The sequence below is a fragment of the Phocoena sinus genome, chromosome X, assembly GCF_008692025.1.
Source record: "Phocoena sinus isolate mPhoSin1 chromosome X, mPhoSin1.pri, whole genome shotgun sequence".
Taxonomy (NCBI): Eukaryota; Metazoa; Chordata; class Mammalia; order Artiodactyla; family Phocoenidae; genus Phocoena; species Phocoena sinus.
Genome location: NC_045784.1, coordinates 116,007,443 through 116,030,171, shown reverse-complemented (window position 1 = coordinate 116,030,171; position 22,729 = coordinate 116,007,443). Strand labels below are relative to the sequence as shown.

The window sequence follows — 22,729 nt, the reverse complement described above, 5'->3', positions numbered from 1 at the left end:
TTTCTCTTAAAGGAACTACCTGTGATGGCATTTTAAAGGGAGTTAAAATAATAAAACTGTTTCAATGGGGGGAGGAATGTTGAATTACAGCAACCATGGAATTAAAGCAGTGATGTTTAATTGTCTTAAAAATCACATTTTTTGATATAAATAATGTCCGTGAATTTTCTAATTTTAAAATTCCCTCAGGCAATGACTGTTTTGTTTTGTTTTCTTTTTTACTTTGGTTTTCTTTTTTTTCAATGGACATTATACTTCGGGTAGTGTGACAGTTACAGACAACAGTGCTTGAAAGCAAGGTTGAGGATGTGAGATGGCTCATTACCAGACATGGTCTCTTTAGAAAAATGTGAACAAAGGAGATGATGAGATGACTTCATTCTCTCCTGAATATAAGTGGGAAGCCAGGCCACCATCCTCTTTTTCCTCCAATACAAATACTGTAGACAAATGTTGCTAAAACGGTAGTCTGCGTATGAGTTTTACCTCTTAATAAAATGTGGTACTCTTGAATTCTAGTGCAGCTCTGTCCATTTTTAAGAATAAAAAATGAATCCTAGTGCTGAGCATGAGTATAAATGATTATTTAACACATTGCAACGAACAGCAGCCCAGCTGGGCAGAGACCGCTAACAATGGACACATTTGAGTTTGGAAGGACACTACTGGATGAGGACTTGGAGTCAGAGAAAAAACAGAAAAGTTTCTATTAACAGATGAGAAATTTGTGCTTTGACTTTAAAATAACAACTATAATGACACATAATTCACACAGCACAAAAATCACCACTTTAAAGTGTACAATTCACTGATTTTTAGTAAATTAACAGAGTTGTGTGGTGATCACCACCATCTTACTTTCCAGCATTTTCATCACCCCAGTAAGAAACCCTGTACCCGTTTGTAGTCACTCCCTCCAGCCCTTGACAACCACTAATCGACTTTCCGTCTCTATGGGTCTTCCCTATCCTGGATGTTTCATATAAATTGAATCATACAATATTTGTTCTTTTGTGTTTGACTTCTTTTTTAGCATAGTATTGTCAAGGTTCATCCATGTTGTAGAATGTATCAGTACTTCATTTTTATTTCTTAAAGAAGGAAAGTATTTTTTAATTAATTTATTTATTTGGCTGTGTCGGGTTTTAGTTGCGGCATGCAGGATCTTCGTTGTGGTATGCAGGCTCGTAGTTGCAGTGCGCGGGCTCTTTAGTTGTGGTGCGCAGGCTCTAGAGTGCACAGGCTTAGCTGCCCCGCAGCATGTGGGATCTTGGTTTCCCGACCAGGGATCGGACCTGTGTCCCCTGCATTGGAAGGCGGATTCTTAACCACTGGACCACCAGGGAAGTCCCTTCATTGCTTTTAATGACGGAATAAATCTTCCATATTATGGATATATGCCAGGTTTTGTTTATGGACCTTTGGATTATTTCCACTTTTTGGTTATTATGTATAATGCTGCTGTGAAAATTGATGTGCAAATTTTTACACAGACATATGTTTTCATTTCTCTAGGAGTGGAATTACTGGGTCATATAATAACTCTAACTTTTTGAGGAACTGCCAAACTTTTCCACAGCAGTTACAATTTTTGACTTTCCCACCAGCAATGTATGAGGGTCCCAGTTTCTCCACACCCTCACCAACACTTGTTCTTTCTATTTTTTTCTTTTTATTATAGCCGCCCTAATGAGTGTGAAGTAGTATTGTGGTTTTGATTAGCATTTCCCTAATGGTTAACTATGTTGAGTATCTTTTTATGCGCTTATTGGCCACTTGTATATCTTCTTTGGAGAGATGTCTATTTAAATCCTTGGCCAACTTTTAACTGATTATTTTTATTGTTGAGTTGTAAGAGTCCTTTATATATTCTGAATAGTAGAACCTTTTCAAATATATGATTTGTAGATATTTTCCCCATTCTGTGGGTTGTCTTTTTACTTTCTTGATAATGTCCTGTGATACATAAAAGTTTTCAATTTTCATGAATTTCAGTTTATCTATTTTTTCTCTTGTTGCTTGTGCTTTTGGTGTCATCCAAGAATCCATTGCTGAATTCAAGATCAGGAAGATTTCCTCCTCTGTTTTCTTCTAAGAGTTTTGTGGTTTTAACTCTTGAATCCATTTTGAGTTAATTTTTGTATATGGTGTGAAGTAGGAGTGCAAATTCTTTCTTTGTATGTAGTTATTCAGTGGTCCCAGCACCACTTTTTTTGTCTTTAAAGAGGGATTGCACAATCAAAGGGTACATGTGTTTTTTGTTTTTTGGTTGTTTTTATTTATTTAATTTATTTTTGGCTGCGTTGGGTCTTTGTTGCTGCGCACGGGCCTTCTTTAGTTGCGGTGAGTGGGGGCTACTCTTCGTTGCAGTGCGTGGGCTTCTCATTGCGGTGGCTTCTCTTGTTGCAGAGCACGGGCTCTAGGCGCGTGGGCTTCAGTAGTTGTGGCACGTGGGCTCAGTAGTTGTGGCTCACAGGCTCTAGAGCACAGGCTCAGTAGTTGTGGCGCACGGGCTTAGTTGCTCCTCAGCATGTGAGATCTTCCTGGACCAGGGATCGAACCCGTGTCCCCTGCATTGGCAGGTGGATTCCCAACCACTGCACCACCAGGGAAGTCCCAGCACCACTTTTTATATACTTTTTTTAAAAACTTTTTATTTTGTATTGGAGTATAGTTGATTAACAATGTTGTGTTAGTTTCAAGTGTACAGCAAAGTGATTCAATTATACATATACATGTATCTATTCTTTATCAAATTCTTTTCCCATTTAGCCAGAACCATTTTTTGAAAAGACTTTTCTTTCCTTATTGGAAGTTCACAGCACTCTTGTCAAAAATAAGTTCACCATGAGTTCATTTCTGGACTCTCAATTCTATTCCATTGGTCTATATATCTATTTTATACCAGTACTAAACTGTCTTGTTACTGAAGTTTTTTAGTAAGTTTTGAAATTGAGAAGTATACACTCTAACTTTGTACACTCTTCTTTTCCAGGATTTTAAGTGTTTGTGAAGGATTGATGTGAATTCTTTAAATTTTTGGTAGAATTAATCAATAAAGCAATCTCATCCTGGGCTTTAACTTATGGGAAGTTGTTTTGAATATTAATTCAATCTCTTTACTTGTTATAGAGATATTCAGATTTTCTACCTCTTTGTGAGTCAGTTTTGGTAGCTTGTGTAGTTTTAGAATTTTTTTTTTTACTTTTTTAGTGATTGCCCTAGAGTTTGCAATATACATTTAGAACTAGTCCAAGTCCACTTTCAAATAACACTGTATTGCTTCACAGGTACAAGTGCAAGTACTTTACAATAACAAAGTGCTCCTAATCCCTCCTTCCTATCCCTTGTATCATTGCTGTCATTCATTTCACTTATACATAAGCACACATAAGCATTATATATATATATATATAATCTAATACATTGTTTCTATTATTATTTTGAACAAACTGTTATCTGTTTGATCAATTAAGAAGAAAAATAAAAGTTTTTTATTGAGGTATAGTTGATTTACAGAAAAATAAGTTTTTATTTGATCTTCACTTATTCCTTCTTTCATGCTTTCTTTCTTTATGTAGATCTGTTTCTAACCAATAACATCTTCTTTCTCTCTGATCTTTATTTTTTGTTTTATTTTTTAACATCTTTATTGGAGTGTAATTGCTTTACATTGTTCTGTTAGTTTCTGCTGTATAACAAAGTGAATCAGCTATACGTATACTTATATCCCCATATCCCCTCCCTCTTGCATCTGCCTCCCACCCTCCCTATCCCACCCGAACTTAATTTTTTTAATTTTTAAAAATTTTAAATATTTATTTATTTGGCTGCACTGGGTCTTAGTTGCAGCAGGCGGGATCTTCGTTGTGGCATGCGAACTCTTAGTTGCAGCATGTGGGATCTAGTTCCCTGACCAGGGATTGAACCTGGGCCCCCTGCATTGGGAGCACGGAGTCTTAGCCACTGGACCACCAGGGAAATCCCTCTCTGAACTTTAAAAAAAAAAAAAACCCACTTTTTGCAAAGCAGGTCTGCTGGCCAGAAAATTCCCTCAATTTTTGTTTGTCCTAGAAAGTCTATTTTTGCTTGACTTTTGAAGGAAAATTTCACAAGATACAGAATTCCAGGTTGGTGGGGTTTTTTTCCCCCAACACTTTAAATATTTTACACCACTCTACTCTTGCTTGTATGCTTTCTGACAAGTCACGTATAGTTCTTATCTTAGCTTCTCTATAGGTAAAGTATTTATATCCTCTGGCTTTTTTCAAGATTTTTTTTCTTTATCTTTGATTTTTCTGGAGTTTGAATATGGTGTGCTTAGGGGACATTTTGCAGGGGGGGCATTTATCCTGCTGGGTTTTCTCTGAGCTTCCTGGATCTGTGGCTTGGTGTCTGACATTAATTTGGGGAAATTCTTAGTCATTGTCGTTTCAAATATTTCTTCTGTACCTTTCTCTCTTTATTCTCCTTCTGGTATTCTCATCACACATAGGTTACACCTTTAGACGTTGTCCCACAGTTCTTAGATATTTTGTTCCATTTTTCAGGGTTTTTTTCTGTTTGCTTTTCAGTTTTGAAAGTTTCTGTTGGCACATCCTCAAGCCCAGAGCTTCTATCCTCAGTGGTCCAGCTTACTAACAAGCCCATCAAAGGCATTTTTCATTTCTATTAGAGTGTTTTTGCTCTCTAGCATTTCATTTTTATTCCTTCTCAGTATTTATTCCTGCTTACAATACCCATCTGTTCTTGCATGTTGTCTGCTTTTTCCATTCGAGCCCATAGCATATTAATCATTGTTATATTAAAATCCTGGTCTGATAATTCCAATATTCCTACCATGTCTGATTGTGGTTCTAATGTTTGCTCTGTCTCTTCAAACTGTGTTTTTTTACCTTTTCATATGCCTTGTAATTTTTTGTTGGAAGCCAGATGTGATGTACTAGGTAAGAGGAACTGCAGTAAATAGGCCTTTAGTAATATGGTGGTAAGGTATGGGGTCAGGGGAAGTGTTCTCAAGTCCTATGATTAGGTCTCAGGCTTTTGGTGAGCTTATGTCCCTAGATTGTGAACTGCAGCAGTGTTTCTCAGTCTTTTTTCCCCTCCCTTAGATAGGACAGGAAGGCTAGAGGGAGCTGGCGTAGGGTATTTCTCTTCCCCTAGGTATATTAGGCTCTGATAAAACCCCAATAGGTTAGGGTTTGGTAAAATACTTTCTCTCTTGAGGGCAGACCTTGTTATGAAGAACAGAATGCTCTGGTAAATTTCAAAATGGCTACTTTTCCCTTCCCTCTCCTGAAGCACAAGGGAGATTTTCCTCCTATCTTCATTGTGATGACCTGGTACAGCTTCTGGAGGTAAATGTCACAGAAGTGTGGGTGTGCTCCTCTGTGACTGGACCCCCTAGAGTTTTTAACTCTCAGATGTTTCTGCACTGAGCCCCCAGCAATTCATCAATTACAGTTCAGGTTTTCGTACCCTGATACCACTTCCCATGGAGGCTTCTGCTCATGGTCTTCTGGTCCAGCAAGTTATGATTCTCTATCTGCCTGTCTGTCTCTCCAGTTTTAAGTGTACCATTTTTGCCTGTGACCTCAATTCCCTTACAGATGTAAGCAAAGTTTTTTTCTAGTTGTTCAACTGTTTACTTGCTTTTAGGATGGAGTGATGACTTCCAAATGCCTTAAATGCTGGACTGGAAACCAGAAGTCCTCTTTCTTCTTTTTGATGTAGGCATTTACAGCTATTTAACAGTCTCTAAGAACTGCTTTAACTTCATCCCATAAGTTTTGATGTTGTGTTTTCTTTTTTATTCATCTCAAGATAGTTTCTAATTTCCTGTGTTGTGCTTCGACTTTCTATAGGGGTAACATTTCTGTTCCATTCCTGGATTAATTTCACAGAGCACTGGTACCTCCAGGCCCTTAAATTTACACTTACACCTTTAGAGAGTAGGCATTCCTCCCTGAGGAATAGAGAAACTGAAAGTAGACATGAGTGGCTGGGAGGAGGGGCTACGACTTAAGCCCTAGCTTTTGAAGCCACCCTGTGGCCTATGTCCTTGTCAACTAGGAGTCATATTGCCCTTCAGGTGACATCTGGCAATGTCTGGACACATTTTTGGTTGTCATAATGGGGTAGGGGGTGGCATGCAACTGACATCTGGTGGGTAGATGCCAGGGATGTTGTTAAACATCCTACAGTGCACAGGGCATCTGCTCACAACAAAGAGCTATCTGCTCTGAAATATCAATAGTGCTGCCATTGAGAAACCTTTTTTAACCCCTTAAATTGGAGGGACTGTTTCCCAGCTCACCCAGCACCTACCTGTACAGTGTCTCACACTTACCTCTTCACAATGGTCCCTGAGGTAGGTGAGGTGTCACAATCTGAGATGAGCCTTAAAACTGAAGCAACCTGTCCGTTGGTAGCAGAGCCTGGATGGCCACCTTCCAGTCCAGTTGTTTCCTAAAAAACCCACAGCTACCTGGACCTCCTATTGCTTTGTCCACTCCACCTGTCAATAGCAGGTCATCATGCACTGTCTTGTGAGTATATGTCTGGCATATTGGTAGGCTAAGGGGCTTCTCCTGGCTAAGAATGCTTCACATTGTCGTGTGAGCCCGTGTTTAATGGTTCCCTCTGAAGACAGAGTAGAAACTCCCTAGGGACAGGCATGGCCTTTGGCACCAAGGAGGCACTCAGTAAATTTGTGTTGAATGGATTAGGAGATATGAGAGAAAATACACCAAAATATTAACTTGGTGATCTCTAGGAGCCTAGAATGAAGGTTATAGCTGCCTCCAGAAGAGGCTGGGAAATGAGGTGTGACCCCAGGGTTGGTGGGGGCAGAGAAGTTGTGGACCTGTACATTGGTTGTTTTGCCGATAGGATTTTCATTTGGCTATCATTAATAATACTGGTAAGCATCATTTTCCTTGTTAAATTCCTCACATTTCAGCTTCTTTTTCTCTTTGAAATGTTCATACTAGCACTTTTTACCTTTATTAAAAAGCCAGCTTTAACTGCTTAAAAATTCAGTGTCCTCAGATTTTGTCACCTAAAGATTTTCTCAAGAACATAATATAAAGAAATCTTTTTTGATGTTTGACATCAGTTATCATGAAATTATCCTGACACTGAATCTCTATGTCTTGAGGTAGCTGGTCTCAATTTCCTCATCCATAAAATGGGAATGATGATCCTTTGTTAGCTGAGACCTTTGCTGAGGATAAAATGATTTAAAGCACATGAAAGCATTCTGAGTAGTACTGTGTAAAATGGCAAGGCCCCTCCAATTATGGGTAATTCTGAAAAAATGTGTTCGTATGAGTTATGCAGTATTACCAGTTGTCATGCAATTATTAGAGTAGTTTACTAGAATGAAACAAAGTGCATTCAGATTTTGTGCTCCTTACTTACAGTGCTAGCTGAATAAATAGGACTTTTTTTTCCTGATAATTTGGTTAAAAGATCTAAAACTCTATTTTACCTTGGACTTTTCTGACAGTTACAATACCTTGACCTTTGTTTCTCCATAGGTGTTACAGAATATCTTGGACACTGAAAAAGAGTATGCTAAAGAACTTCAGTCTCTTCTTGTTACTTACTTAAGACCCCTGCAGTCCAATAACAAGTAAGATTTATATTTTAAACCTCTCACTAAGCAAAGCATAATGATAATGTCAGTAGATGGAGTCATTACTCTTACGTCACTGAATAATTGATTTTGCCCTTTAGAAGAATTTCCACAGATCACAGGTTGCCAAGAACATGGTCAGGGCAACAGAAATTATGCAAGATGTAGCTTTTGGAGAGCTTGGCTTTCTTTCTCTTCTGGCTGTGGCGGGAATGAGCCGATCTGCCTTTCTGTCTGTCACCATTTTTATCTTGTACGTTTTAGAAGTGATGCATCTAGTTTTACCTTCCAGAAAAAGGACTTGCTGGTGTTTTTATGCAGAAAGCACAGACACTGGAAATTCTTGTGCTCGCTCTGACCTTGGCTTGCCACGGCAGAAACTCTTTCCCACGCTCCCAGAATGGAAAAAGCGTGGCATTTTGTGAATCTTCCTAAGAGCAATTCAAGCCAGTATTTCACCCAGGCAAAAGTGAATGAGAAAGAGGCGTTAAAAATATTCAAACCTTATCCTGGTCTTAGAAATCTGAAGGCCTGAATTGAAAACTTACTTTTCACAAAAGAAAAATATTGACCATTCATTTTTTAGTGCTTGTAGGCCTGGCATATGTAACAAATAATAGCTAACTGCATTTATGTGTGTTTTTTGTTTTAATGGACTAAACTTTACTGGAGATTATGATCTATAAGTCAAATGGTAAATTTAGCAGTCGATACATAGAATGGAGGACAAAAACCTCTTCTTGTACCTCAGTTTAAGAGTTTATTTTTGCCAAACAATTGCCTAAACTGTTGGCTTCAGGCTTAAATAAGTTTAATGTATTTCACTATTTTCTCCCTTTTCCTAAATAATGCTTGCTTAGGCATAATGTCCTGTTAAATTTCCTACTCGGTTATTTTCATGGCACTATGGGAATCTTACTTCAGTATGAAAGGATTTTGTATTCCTGTGTTTTGTCAGAGTTTAAATGATCAACAACAAAGTGGCTTTTGTTATTATTATGTGAAACATGAAGTGCTCTGTGAATCATAGCCCTTAGAGCTGAATGGAACCTCAGTGAATCATTGGGTCTAGTGCCCTGGAAGAAATGACTATCCTCATTGAATAAATAAAAAAAAAACAAAGTCCAGAGAGGCTCACTGTCCTGCCCATCACACGGTCAGTCAGTGGCCAGACACAACCCACTGCATCTCCTGCCACCGAGTAAAATGTGGTTCCGTGTTCTAGAGGTGACAGGCAGAGGAGGAGAGGGGAACTGAAGTGGTAACCCTGGCAGCGAAGATGGTAAGATTTCAAATGGAGGAGTGACTGATTAGCAATCAAGAAATAGCCAAAGGAAAAGAAAAGAGCCACGGCAGAGGAGATGAGAGACCCGAGTCAGAACTGCACTCTTCCCAAGGAAATTCAAAATGCAGTTCTAGTCACTTCCCATTGGTTCTGCCTTGTAGACCCCAAAGTGATTTGAGCAAAGGGGACTGTTTATTGTTTGATCCTGAAAGGTCCAGATAAGCCCCCAGTCAGGTTCTTGCTGCTATGGGGGAACAGCAGCCAGGGAAGCTGGCTAAAGGGTTTCACTTTTGACACCCATGAGAGGGGTTTTCCAGCTTGTGGTTCAGGAGGGCATCAGAGCAGAGGAACTGGGTGCTTTTTATACTCCAGGGGTTACTGGTAACGTCTTTTTGGGTCTTCCTTTTCTTTGTCAGCAAAAATTACTCTCCTGGAAACCCTCCCCTTGTATTATTAAGGAGAAAGAACATGTGGCAGACATTGGCCTTTTAAGTAAATCTTCAGAAAAGTTTTCTCTCAACAAGTGGTTAGGGGCTTCCCTGGTGGCGCAGTGGTTGAGAGTCCGCCTGCCGATGCAGGGGACACGGGTTCGTGCCCCGGTCCGGGAAGATCCCACATGCCGCGGAGCGGCTGGGCCCGTGAGCCATGGCTGCTGAGCCTGCGCGTCCGGAGCCTGTGCTCCGCGACGGGAGAGGCCACAGCCGTGAGAGGCCCGCGTACCGCAAAACAAAAAAAAAAAAGTGGTTAGGAGCATGGACTCTGGAGCTAGAATGTTTGGGTTCAAATTCTGGCTTCACCATTCACTGGATTTGGGACTTTGGCTGATTTGCTTTAACCTCTCTGTGCCTGGATTTTCCTATGTGTAAAACAGAGACAGCAATAGTACCTACCTCATAAAGTTGTTGTAAGGTTAAGACGAGCTGTTATCTGTAAAATGCTTACCTCAGTGTTAAGCGCTGTATTAGTGCTGGCTCTTGTTTTTATCACCTATTATTTGGTAGGGGAAGAAAGCATGAGAGAATTCTTTAGTACAGAGGCACTGGATTAAAATGGTTCAGTTTGTGTTTGACTCCATTCCATTCCAAAAGCAAACAAACACATCAGTACTATTTTCTTCCCTCCTATTTCCGCTCAAGATTTCCTTCCGTTGATTTATGAATAGCACATGTAATGTCTTTCAATTAACTTTCCCAGCTCCTCTAGAGGAGAGTATTCAAAAGTTTTTACACTTATTCCCAGCTATGATGTATTCTACCCATTTAGATACTTAGATATTTTTTGAGATGTATTTGACATATAACATTATATTAATTTCAGGTGTACGGTGTAATGATTCTATATTTGTATATATTGTGAAATGATCACCACAATAAATCTAGTTAACATTCATCGTCACACACAGTTACAAAATTTTTTTTCTTGTGATGAGAACTTTTAAGATCTCCTCTCTCAGCAACTCTTTCCACTATGCAGTACAGTATTATTAACTGTGGTCACCATGCTGTACATTACATCCCTATGACTTACTTATTTTATAACTAGAAGCTTGAACCTTTTGACCCCCATTCCACCCCCCTCCCCCCGCTTTGGCGACCACCAGTCTGTTCTCTGTAGATGCTTAGATGTTAAGCACTTGTTATTCATTTACTCCTTGCTTTGTAAAATACCTAAATGTCCCTTATAAACACTCATTTTCTTTAGGATCATTATTCTTGTTATGGAAAAGGGAAATCAAGGAAAGAAGCTTTAGAAAGTTGCTTGAGATCACAGAGTTGGTGTCAATTAAAAACCTAAAGTTAAAATATAGGGATTGCTTCCCTTCTCCCATTTGCCAGTTACTAGCAAACTATCAGCTAACTAGACTAGAGATAGATAACTAGAGTCATCCCCAAGTTCTCTTCACTGAAACTACATATATATTTTTTTCAGTCTGAGTACTGTGGAATTTACATCTTTATTGGGAAACTTCGAGGAAGTATGCACGTTTCAACAGACGCTCTGCCAAGCCTTGGAAGAATGTTCAAAGTAAGTGTCGCACGTCGCCATCAGGATAGCTAGCAACATTGGGTTTTTTGGTGTGTTTTGTTTTCTTTTAACTGTTGTCTTAGATAGGGGCACTTTATATTTATGCAGTTATTATGCATTTATACATTTATTCCAACTTTGATAAATTGCCCCAGTACAGAGAAAATCTACTAGGTTGTGGTACTCACAGAGTCAACCCACTAGTTGCTTATCAGGACTCTACATCTGGTCAGTTATTTCTCACTTTATTTAAAAATCATATTGACAAATAAGGTCTGAATCGACCATGGATGATGCCCTTGTCATCGATTAGATATTTTTCTTTTGTACATTGCGAATTACTTTTCTAAGTAATTTTTTTTTTTTTTTTTTTTGCGGTACGTGGGCCTCTCACTGTTGCAGCCTCTCCCGTTGCGGAGCACAGGCTCCGGACGCGCAGGCTCAGCGGCCATGGCTCACGGGCTCAGCCACTCCGCGGCATTTGGGCTCTTCCCAGACCGGGGCACGAACCCACGTCCCCTGCATCGACAGGCAGACTCTCAACCACTGCACCACCAAGGAAGCCCCAAGTAATATCTTTATGTGAACCACAACGCATCATTGATGGCTAGCTAGCTCGTTGAAGTGCTGAATGAACTGTGATGATCATCAGACAATATGTTTCTGGAGCAAGATTCGTTTTCCAAGTAGTGGATCTCGGAGAATTGGTGACTTTCATCGTCTATAGGGAATTTGGGGCAATTGCCTGTTTCTTGAGCTTAATGAGACACAGGTGGTTGTCCAGGGACGAAGCTGGTGAGAAGCCCCTGTAAAGAGACCTGAGGAACCACTGCAAACGCTGATAGGGATCCATATTATTGGTATGGAAAGATGGTGACTAAGTGAGAAGAGCAGATTACTATTTAGATTTGTAATCTTTGCTTTTCATTTTATATGGAAACATGTAGAAGAGATTCCAAGGAATATGCCAACATTGTTATAATAGATATCTCTGAATGGTGGAATTCCGAGTAATTTTTTTTCTTTCTTGTGTTTTTTTGATTTTTCTGCAAACTAAAATGGGTGCCATGTAATTCTAAACATCTGGATGTCACCTTGCCTAGCAACACCAGGCCACCAAGACTACATAATACTCCTTTGTGATGTGTCATTTTTGGATTCAGTTAGTTTTGTCTGTACTTGAACTTCATGCAAATTAGTCAAGAGTATATTTAGTGTGCCCGGCTAAATTTGAATATTATAATTTGAATAAGCATCTTAAAAAACCCTAGTAATTCCAAATAAGTATCTGACCCTATATATTGGAGCTATGTTTGGTGGCTAGAGTTTAAAACAGTGGCCAAGAACTTGCATTTCATAGATAAAATGGTTATAATATAGAAGTTTCTTTTTAACTTTGGCAAAAGAATTCATAAGGTTTGCGTGTTGCCAGGTTTAATTGGAATCATCTTCCTTTATCCCGTTTCCTATTTTACATTCTGCGTTTCACCTGTTTTGCTTACAGGTTTCCAGAAAACCAACACAAAGTAGGTGGTTGTCTACTGAACCTCATGCCTCATTTTAAATCTATGTATCTGGCTTACTGTGCAAATCATCCTTCAGCTGTAAATGTACTCACCCAGCACAGGTAAATCATTAACATTTTCCCCAAAAAGCTGCTCTGCAATGATATCCTTTCCCAGGACTACCTCATTTGGAAATCCAAGATCTCCCACTGAACTCTTGATTATCCCCATTCATCATACCAGAAATTGATTCATTGTTGTATGGATTTATTGTCCATTCATGCAACAAATAATTTATTGAGCACCTACTATGTGCAAGGTCCTATAGTAGTTGATGGGGATACAGTGGTGAACAAGGAAGAGAAGGTCCCTTCCCTCATGGAGCATAGACTCTTGAGAGAAATAGACATGAAATTAAATGTTGTAAACATGTTGTATTAGAAAAGGGTAATTAAAAGGAAGCTGTGAGACTTTGAACGTGGTATCAAAGTGTGGAGTGAACGAAGGGTCAGGGAAGGCTTTCTTGAAGTAAAATTCTATTCAGAGCCAATGGTTTAGCCTTCCCCATCCCAGTGAATGTTTTATCCAAGTTGCTGCAGAGCTAAGCTGCCTAGGTTCATCTCTTTTTCACTCTCCCTTTGTCTGGTAGAGGAAGTCTCAAGTAGTAATATGGCTAAAAGGCAGGTATCAGCAGGGAAAGGTGGAAGGAAACTAACCCTGTGAACTGGGTGTCAGGTACTCTAAGCAAAGGTCTCTGATGACAATTATACTTGAACATAAATTGTTTCAGATTCATGGAGAACAGCAGCACAGTATCTCCTTTAAGAGTCCTTACAAGGGACCCAGATAAGCTCACATCTCTCCTACCCTTCCTTACACTCTGACGACTCATCCTTGACACATTCACTGATACACTCATCTGGGCCAGAATTCTGTAGCATAGACTTGAAGACACAGTTTGGACTTTGAAGCCATGTGCTAGGAATCCAGGTGGGACAATAGGAAGACCAACACACAGAGTCTCTTATGACTGAACTTGGAGACTAGATTCAGAACCGACATGATTCTGGAGGCTACTCAAGACTGAAAAGATTATTCTTCTCTTAATTTGACTTGTACTCCCAGACCCAGGCTGGAACAGTGGGTGACAACAGCCCTCAGAAGTGATGGGAACTTTGGCTTTGTCCTGGTTCATTAGGAGCTTGATTGGCTTTATAGAGCTGTTATGTAAGGGCATTTTGAAGGTAGAATTCAGTAGGTCCTACTTGAAGGTGAATTTTACTTCCCTGATGAAAGTTGTGAACTCTTGTGGCATAGCAAATATGGAAGTTGGAGTTTAAAGAAAGAGAAGCCATGACTCTGGATTATTTAGGCAAGTGGCTCAACTGCTCAGAGCTAAAAATAACACTGACAATGTGCCAGGCACATGATGTAAAAGCCTATGAGGGAGTTACTATTATTACCATCATCTCTGCTTTACAGATAAGACATTAGAAGCTTAAGTAATCTGCCCAAGTACTCATAGCTGTTAAGTGGTTGAGTCAGAATTAGAATCCAGGTCTGTCAGACTTCTAAAAAAAATGTTTTTATTAACACATGTATTTCACCTACAAAGTGAATAATCTAAATGCAAACTTAAAGAATTATCATAAAATGAGCACACATGTACCCACCACCCAGCTTAAGAAATAAAATTTTACCATTTCTTTTTTAATATAGTAACTTTATTGAGATATAATTCACATACCATACAATTCACCCATTTAAAGTGTACAGTTAAATTATTTTTAGTATATTCAGAGTTGTGCAACCATCGCCACAATCAATTTTAGAAGATTTTCATCATTCTCCAGACAAACCTATACTCATTAGCTGTCACTCCCCATTGCCAGCCCAAGGCAACCACTAAAATACTTTATGTCACTATGGATTTGCTTATTCTGAACATTTCATTTAAGTGGAATCACACAACATATGGCCTTTTGTGTCTGGCTTCTTTCAGTCAGCATAATGTTTTCAAGGTTCATCCATGTTGTTGCACTTAACAGTACATTGTTTTTTTAAATTGCCATACATACAATGAAAAATATTTCATTGTATGGATACATATTGTTCTTCCATTCACCAGTTTGTGGACATATGGACTGTGAATGGTGCTACTATGAAGATTCATGTACAAGTCGTTGTGTAGACCTATGTTTTCATTTCTCTTGGGTAGATACGTAGGAGTGAAGTTGCTGGGTCATACGTTAACTCTATGTTCCACTTTTAGAGGAACTGTGAGACTGTTTTCCAAAGTGGCTACACCAATTTATATTCCTACTAGCAATTTATGACGGTTTCATTTTCTCCACATCCTCACCAACATTTGTTATCATCAGTCTTTTTGATTATAGCCATTCTAGAGGGTATGAAGTGACGATATCTCATTTTGATATTGATTTGCATTTCCCTAATGACTAACGATGTTGAGCATCTTTCATGTGCTTTATTGGTAATTGGTGTACCTTCATTTGGGGAAACGTCTACTCAGATCCTTCGCCTATTGTTAAATTGGGTTACTTGATTCATTACTGAGATATGATTCACATACCATAAATCCACCATTTTAAAGTGTAGAACTCAGTGGTTGTTAATATATTACGTTGTCCCTACATGTGAAGTGGGTCTCTTGTAGACAGCATGTGTACGGGTCTTGCTTTTGTATCCATTCAGCCAGTCTATGTCTTTTGATTGGAGCATTTAATCCATTTACATTTTAGGTAGTTATCGATATGTATGTTCCTATTACCATTTTCTTAATTGTTTTGGGTTTGTTGTTGTAGGTCTTTTCCTCTTCTTGTGTTCCCTGCCTAGAGAAGTTCCTTTAGCATTTGTTGTAAAGCTGGTTTGGTGGTTCTGAATTCTCTTAGCTTTCGCCTGTCTGTAAAGGTTTTAATTTCTCCATCGAATCTGAATGAGATCCTTGCTGGGTAGTCATCTTGGTTGTAGATTTTTCCCTTTCATCACTTTAAATATGTTCTGCTACTGCCTTCTGGCTTGTAGAGTTTCTGCTGAAAGATCAGCTGTTAACCTTATGGGGATTCCCTTGTATATTGTTGGTTGCTTTTCTCTTGCTGCTTTTAATATTTTTTCTTTGTATTTATTTTTTGATAGCTTGATTAATATGTGTCTTGGCGTGTTTTTCCTTGGATTTATCCTGTATGGGACTGTCTGTGCTTCCTGGACTTAAAATTGATTATTTCCTTTCCCATGTTAGGGAAGTTTTCTACTGTAAGCTCTTCAAATATTTTCTCAGACCCTTTCTTTTTCTCTTCATCTTCTGTGACCCCTATAATTCGAATGTTGGTACGTTTAATGTTGTTCCAGAGGTCTCTGAGACTGTCCTCAATTCTTTTCATTCTCTTTTCTTTGTTCTGCTCTGTGGTAGTTATTTCCACTATTTTATCTTCCAGGTCATTTATCTGCTCTTCTGCCTCATTTATTCTGCTATTGATTTCTTCTAGATAATTTTTAATTTCATTTATTGTGTTGTTCATCAGTGTTTGTTTGCTGTTTAGTTCTTCTAGGTCCTTGTTAAATGTTTCTTTTATTTCCTCCATTCTATTTCCAAGATTTTGGATCATCTTTACTATCATTACTCTGAATTCTTTTTCAGGTAGGCTGCCTATTTCCTCTTCATTTGTTTGGTCTGGTGGATTTTTACCTTGCTCCTTCATCTGTTGTGTATTTCTCTGTCTTCTCATTTTGCTTAATTTACTGTGTTTGGGGTCTCTTTTCGCAGGCTACAGGTTCATAGCTCCCGTTGTTCTTGGTGTCTGCCCCCAGTGGATAAGGTTGGTTCAGGGGCTTGTGTAGGCTTCCTGGTGGAGGGGACTGGTGGGCAGGTGGATTCTTAACCACTGCACCACCAAGGAAGTCCTATCACTTTTTTTTTTGCCTCATGTATTTTGATGTTCTGTTGTTAGGTGCATTCATGTTAAGGATTGCTTTGTCTTGTTGGAGAAATGGCCCTTGTATCTTTCTGTAATTCTCTCTCTTTATCCCTGATAGTTTTCCATGTTCTGATGTCAGCTTTTTCTGAAATTAATATAGCTAATCCAGCTATCTTTTGATTGCTGTTAATATTTCATTTTCCATACCTTTGCTTATAATCTGTCTGTGTCTTGTAGACAATATATAATTGAGTCTTGCTTTTTTAATCCACTTTGAGAATCTCTGTCCTTTAACTGACATATTTGGACCATTCATATTTAAAGTGATTATAGTTATAGTTGGATTAATATCTAAAATGTTTGTAACCATTTTCTATTCATTTCCCTTGTTCTTTCTTTATTGCCCCCCTTTTACTGCCTTCTGTGGTTTTATTATTATTTTTAATTTTGACTGTGACACCCGGCATGTGGGATCTTAGTTCCTCAACCAGGGATTGAACCTCTGCCCCCTGCAGTGGAAGCACGGAGTCTTAACCACTGGACTGCTAGGGAAGTCCTGCATTCTCTGGTTTTAGTTAAACATTTTATATGATTTCATTTTCTCTTCTTCTCTTTGTCTTTTTCTGAAAAAATTTTAGTGATTTCCCTAGAGTTTGTAATATCCATTTACAATTAACCTAACAGCACTTTCACATAACACTTACCATTTCACAGGTAATGCAGGTACCTTATAACAGAGTATTCTAAATTTTTTCCCCTCATCTCTTATTGTTCTCATTCATTTCATGTATCCATAACATAAAATCACTCAATATACTGTTGCTTTTATTACTTTGAACAGGTATCTATTAGATCTATTAAGAATAAGAAAAAAGATTTTATTTTAACTGCATTTATTATTCTCTGACACTCTTCCTTTTCATGTAGGTCCAAGTTTCCTTCTCTCTGAAATACTTCTTTTAACAATATTTGATAGGAGGTCTACTGGTGACAGTTTCCCTCAGTTTTTATTTGCCTAAGGAAGTTTCATTTTGCCTCCACTTTTTTTCCTTCTATTTTTATTGTGGTAAATAGCATGATGTCCTCAGAGTTCAACCATGTTTTCACATATGACACGATTTCCTCCTCTTTAAAGAGGTATGCATGTGCATACCACATTTCTTTATCCATTCATTCATCAATGGCCATTTATGTTGTTTCACGACTTGGCTGTGGGAATGCAAAAGTCTCTTTGAGACCTTGATTTCAGTTTATTTAGATAAATAACCAAAAGTTGGATTGCTGGATTAAATGGTAGTTCTATTTTCAGTGTTTTGAGGAACTTCCATACTGTTTCCACTGTGGCTGCACCAATTTACATTCCCACCAACAATGCACAGAGGTTCCAGCTTCTTCACATCTTTGCCAACATTTGTCTTTATTTATTTATTTATTTTTGGATAATGGCCATCCTAATCAGATGTGAGGGGATGTCTCATTGTATGTGTGTGTGTGTGTGTGTGTGTGTGTGTGTGTGTGTGTGTGTTTGTGTGTTTACAGTAACTATTACACTTCTCTACTTAAATGTATACAATCTCATGTAGTAAGGGTCATGTATCTCTTTTCCTCAAACAAATACTAGTGTAATATTTAATTGAAGTATAGTTTCTGTACAATATTATATAAGTTACAGGGGTACAATATAGTGATTCACAATTTTTAAAGGTTATACTCCTTCTATAGTTATTATAAAATATCACTGTGGTTTTGATTTGCACTTCCCTGATGATTAGTGTTGTTGAGCATCTTTTCATGTACCATTTGTATGTCTTCTTAGGAAAAATGTCTATTCAAGTCCTTTGCCCACTTTTTTTTTTTTTTTTTTTTTTTTTTTTGCGGTACGTGGGCCTCTCACTGCTGTGGCCTCTCCTGCTGCAGAGGACAGGCTCTGGACGCACAGGCTCAGCAGCCATGGCTCACGGGCCCAGCTGCTCTGCGGCATGTGGGATCCTCCCGGACCAGGGCACGAACCCGTGTCCCCTGCATCGGCAGGCGGACTCCCAACCACTGCGCCACCAGGGAAGCCCTCTTCTTTTTTTTTAACATCTTTATTGAAGTATAATTGCTTATCAATGGTGTGTTAGTTTCTGCTTTATAACAAAGTGAATCAGCTATACATACACATATATCCCCATATCTCTTCCCTCTTGCGTCTCCCTCCCTCCCACCCTCCCTATCCCACCCCTCTAGGTGGTCACAAAGCACAGAGCTGACCTCCCTGTGCTCTGAGGCTGCTTCCCACTAGCTATCAATTTTACGTTTGGTAGTGTATATATGTCCATGCCACTCTCTCACTTTGTCACAGCTTACCCTTCCCCCTCCCCATATCCTCAAATCCATTCTCTAGTAGGTCTGCGTCTTTATTCCTGTCTTACCCCTAGGTTCTTCATGACCTTTTATTTTTTCCTTAGACTCCATATATATGTGTTAGCATACGGTATTTGTTTTTCTCTTTCTGACTTACTTCACTCTGTATGACAGGCTCTAGGTCCATCCACCTCACTACAAATAACTCAATTTTGTTTCTCTTTATGGCTGAGTAATATTCCATTGTATACATGTGCCACATCTTCTTTATCCATTCATCTGTGATTGGACACTTAGGTTGCTTCCATGTCCTGGCTATTGTAAATAGAGCTGCAATGAACATTTTGGTACATGACTCTTTCTGAATTATGGTTTTCTCGGGGTATATGCCCAGTAGTGGGATTGCTGGGTCGTATGGTAGTTCTATTTTTAGTTTTTTAAGGAACCTCCATACTGTTCTCCATAGTGGCTGTATCAATTTACATTCCCACCAACAGTGCAAGAGTGTTCCCTTTTCTCCACACCCTCTCCAGCATTTATTGTTTGTAGACTTTTTGATGATGGCCATTCTGACTGGTGTGAGGTGATACCTCATTGTGCTTTTGATTTGCATTTCTCTTATGATTAGTGATGTTGAGCATCCTTTCATGTGTTTGTTACTTTGCCCACTTCTAAGTTAGGTTATTAGTATCTTTACTATTGAGTTGTAGGAGTTCCTTAATTTTTTTGGAGATAAGACCCTTATCAAATATATGATTTGTAAACATTTTTTCCTTTTCATAGGTTGCCTTTTCACTTTGCTGATTGTTTCCTTTGCTGTGAAAAATCCTTTTAGTTTGATGTAGTTCCACCTGCCTATTTTTCATTTTGTTAACTGTGCTCTTGGTATCATATTCAAGAAATCATTTCCAAGACCAATGTTTGGAAGCATTTCTCCTGTTTACTTCCAGGAATTTTAGAGCTTCAGGTTTTATGTTTAAGTCTTGAATCCATTTTGAGTTGATTTTTGTTTGTGGTGTGAGGTAAGGTTCCAGTTTCTTTTTTTTTTTGGCACCCTTGTCAAAGATCAATTAAACATATATACATAGATTTATTTCCAGGCTTTCTAATTTGTTCCGTTGATCTAGTGTCTTTCTTTGTGCCAACCATACTGTTTTAATTACTGTAGATTTGTAATATGTTTTGGAATAATGAAGTGTGAAACCTCCAACTTTGTTATTTGGTGTTCATTTTGGTTCCATATGAATTCTGGGATTGTTTTTTTCTGTTTCTGTAAAAAAAAATGCCATTGAGGATTTATAGGGATTGCATTGAATCTGTAGATCACTTTCGACGTCTGGACATTTTTAACAGTATAAACTCTTCTGATCTGTGAACATGGGATGTCTTTACACTTGTTTGTTCCTTCTTTAATTTTTTTCATCAATGTTTTGTAATTTTCAGTGTACAAGTCTTTGGTCTCCTTGGTTAAGTTTAGTACTAAGTATTTTATTCTTTGGATGCTATTGTATCAATAAATGAGATTTCTTGCCTTCTTTCTTTCTTTCTGTATTTTTTTGGATAGTTCATTGTTAATGTATAGAAATGCAACTGATTTCTGTATGTTAATTTTGGATCCTGCAAATTTACTGAATTCGTTTATTAGTTTTACCAGTTTTTTGTGGAGTCTTTAGGGTTTTCTACATATAAAATCATGTCATCTGTGAACAGAGATCATTTTACTTCTTCCTTTCCCGTTTGGATGCCTTTTATTTTTCTTTCTTGCCTATCTGGCTAGGACATCCAGTACTGTGTTGAATAGAAGTGACCAAAGTGGGCATCTGTGCCTTGTTCCTGATCTTAGAGGAAAAAGTTTTCTGTTTTTCACCATTGAGTATGATGTTAGCTCTGTGCTTTTCATATATTGCCTTCTTATGTTGAGGCAATTTCCTTCTATTCTTAATTAGTTGAGCATTTTTGTTTTTATCATGAAAGGATGTTGGATTTTTGTCAGATGCTTTTTCTGCATCTATTGAGATGATCATATGATTTTTATCTTTTGCCCTTTGAGTGTGATGTATCACATTGATTGATTTTTGTATGTCAAATCATCCTTGCATCCTAGGTATATTTCCCACTGGTCATGGTGTATGATGCCTTCAGTGTGCTATTACATTTGGTTTGCTAGTATTTTGTTGAGGACTTTGGCATCTATATTCATCAGGATATTGGCCTATAGTTTTCTTTTCTTGTGGTGTCTTTCTCTGGCTCTTGTATCAGGGTAATGCTGGTCTCATAAAATGAGTTTGAAAGTGTTTCTATCTCTTTAATTATTTTGGAAGAGTTTGAGGAGGATTGGTGTTAAATCTTTTTTTTTTAAATTTATTTATTTATTTTTTTGGCCGTGCCACGGGGCATGTGGGATCTTAGTTCCCTGACCAGGGATCAAACCCACACCCCCTGCGGTGTAAGCGTGGAGTTTTAACCACTGGACCACCAGGGAAGTCCCTAGTGTTAATTCATTTTTAAATGTTTTATAGAATTCACCAGTGAAGCCATCTAGTCCTGGGCTTTTCTTTGTTGGGAGGTTGTTTTGTTTTTTTGTTTTTAAATTAATTAATTTTTGGCTGCGTTGGGTCTTCATTGCTTTCTCTAGTTGTGGCAAGCAGAGGCTACTCTTCATTGTGGTGTGTGGGCTTCTCATTGTGGTGGCTTCTCTTGTTGCAGAGCACGGGCTCTAGGCACGCAGGCATCAGTAGTTGTGGCACGCGGGCTCAGTAGTTGCGGCACACAGGCTTAGTTGCTCTGCGGCACGTGGAATCTTCCGGGACCAGGGATTGAACCCATGTCCCCTGCATTGGCAGGCAGATACTTTTTTTTTTTTTTCGGTACGCGGACCTCTCACTGTTGTGGCCTCTCCTGTTGCGGAGCACAGGTTCCGGATGCACAGGCTCAGCGGCCATGGTTCACGGACCCAGCCACTCTGTGGCATGTGGGATCTTCCTGGATGGGGGCACGAACCCGTGTCCCCTGCATCAGCAGGCAGACTCTCAACCACTGCGCCACCAGGGAAGCCCCCTGGGAGTTTTTAATAGTCAAGCTAGTCTGCGCTCAGACTCTTGCAGTTCATCACAGTTTCCATTTGAGTGGTCCTACCAGTTACTGGCTCCAGTGGCTTCTCCTCAGGGAAGTTGATCTCAGTTCTAATTCTTTGTGTTTGCCTGTCTTTCTAGATTTGGGGGGGGGGGTGGTTTTCCCTGTGATCTCAATTCTCAGTGGATCTAAGAAAAGTAATTGATTTTCAGTTTGTTCAGTGTTTTTCTTGTTGCGAGGATGGTAACGATAATTTCTAAGCTCTTTGGATGTCAGAGCTGAAACCCAATGTCCTTTTATGGTTTTTTGAATTATTTTATTTTATTTTACTTTTTTAAGCAATTTGTTTAACTTACATTTAGTAAATGTATAGAGTTGTGCAACCATCACCACAATCCAACTTAAGAACATTTCTGTCACAGAAGATCCCTTATGCCCATTCCAGTCAATCCCTGCTCCCACCCCCATGAATTATGTTTTTAGTGTTTGCTTTGAGGCTTTCCATATATATATCTTAACTTGTCTGAATCTGCTTCATGTTTACAGTAACTTAATTCTAGTGAGATATAAAAATGTTACTCCTAGTATACCTCTATTTCCACTTTCCTTTTTGTGCTACTGTTGTTATACACGTTATGTCTATATGTTATGAACCCAATAATACATTGCCATCATTATTATTATTTTAAATTTATTTATTTATTCATTTATTTAATTTTTGGCTGCATTGGGTCTTTGCTGCTGCGCGTGGGTTTTCTCTAGTTGCTGAGAGCAGGGGCTACTCTGTTGTGGTGTGCAGGCTTCTCATTGAGGTGGTTTCTCTTGCTGCGGAGCACAGGCTCTAGGCGTGCGGGCTTCAGTAGTTGTGGCTGGTGGGTTCAGTAGTTGTGGCTCACGGGCTCTAGAGTGCGGACTCAGTAGT

General features: G+C 38.8%; 1 protein-coding gene across 6 annotated transcripts in view; it reads left to right on the top strand.

Moving 5' to 3' along the window:
- ARHGEF6 (Rac/Cdc42 guanine nucleotide exchange factor 6) overlaps positions 1–22,729 on the top strand; it is a 117,687-nt gene that overhangs the window by 63,394 nt on the left and 31,564 nt on the right. For all 6 annotated transcript variants that reach the window (XM_032619178.1, XM_032619179.1, XM_032619177.1 and 3 more), the window contains 3 exons: positions 7,542–7,636; positions 10,854–10,949; positions 12,454–12,576. In XM_032619178.1, the coding sequence (XP_032475069.1) occupies positions 7,542–7,636; positions 10,854–10,949; positions 12,454–12,576 (314 nt within the window). The remainder of the gene's footprint in view (positions 1–7,541; positions 7,637–10,853; positions 10,950–12,453; positions 12,577–22,729) is intronic.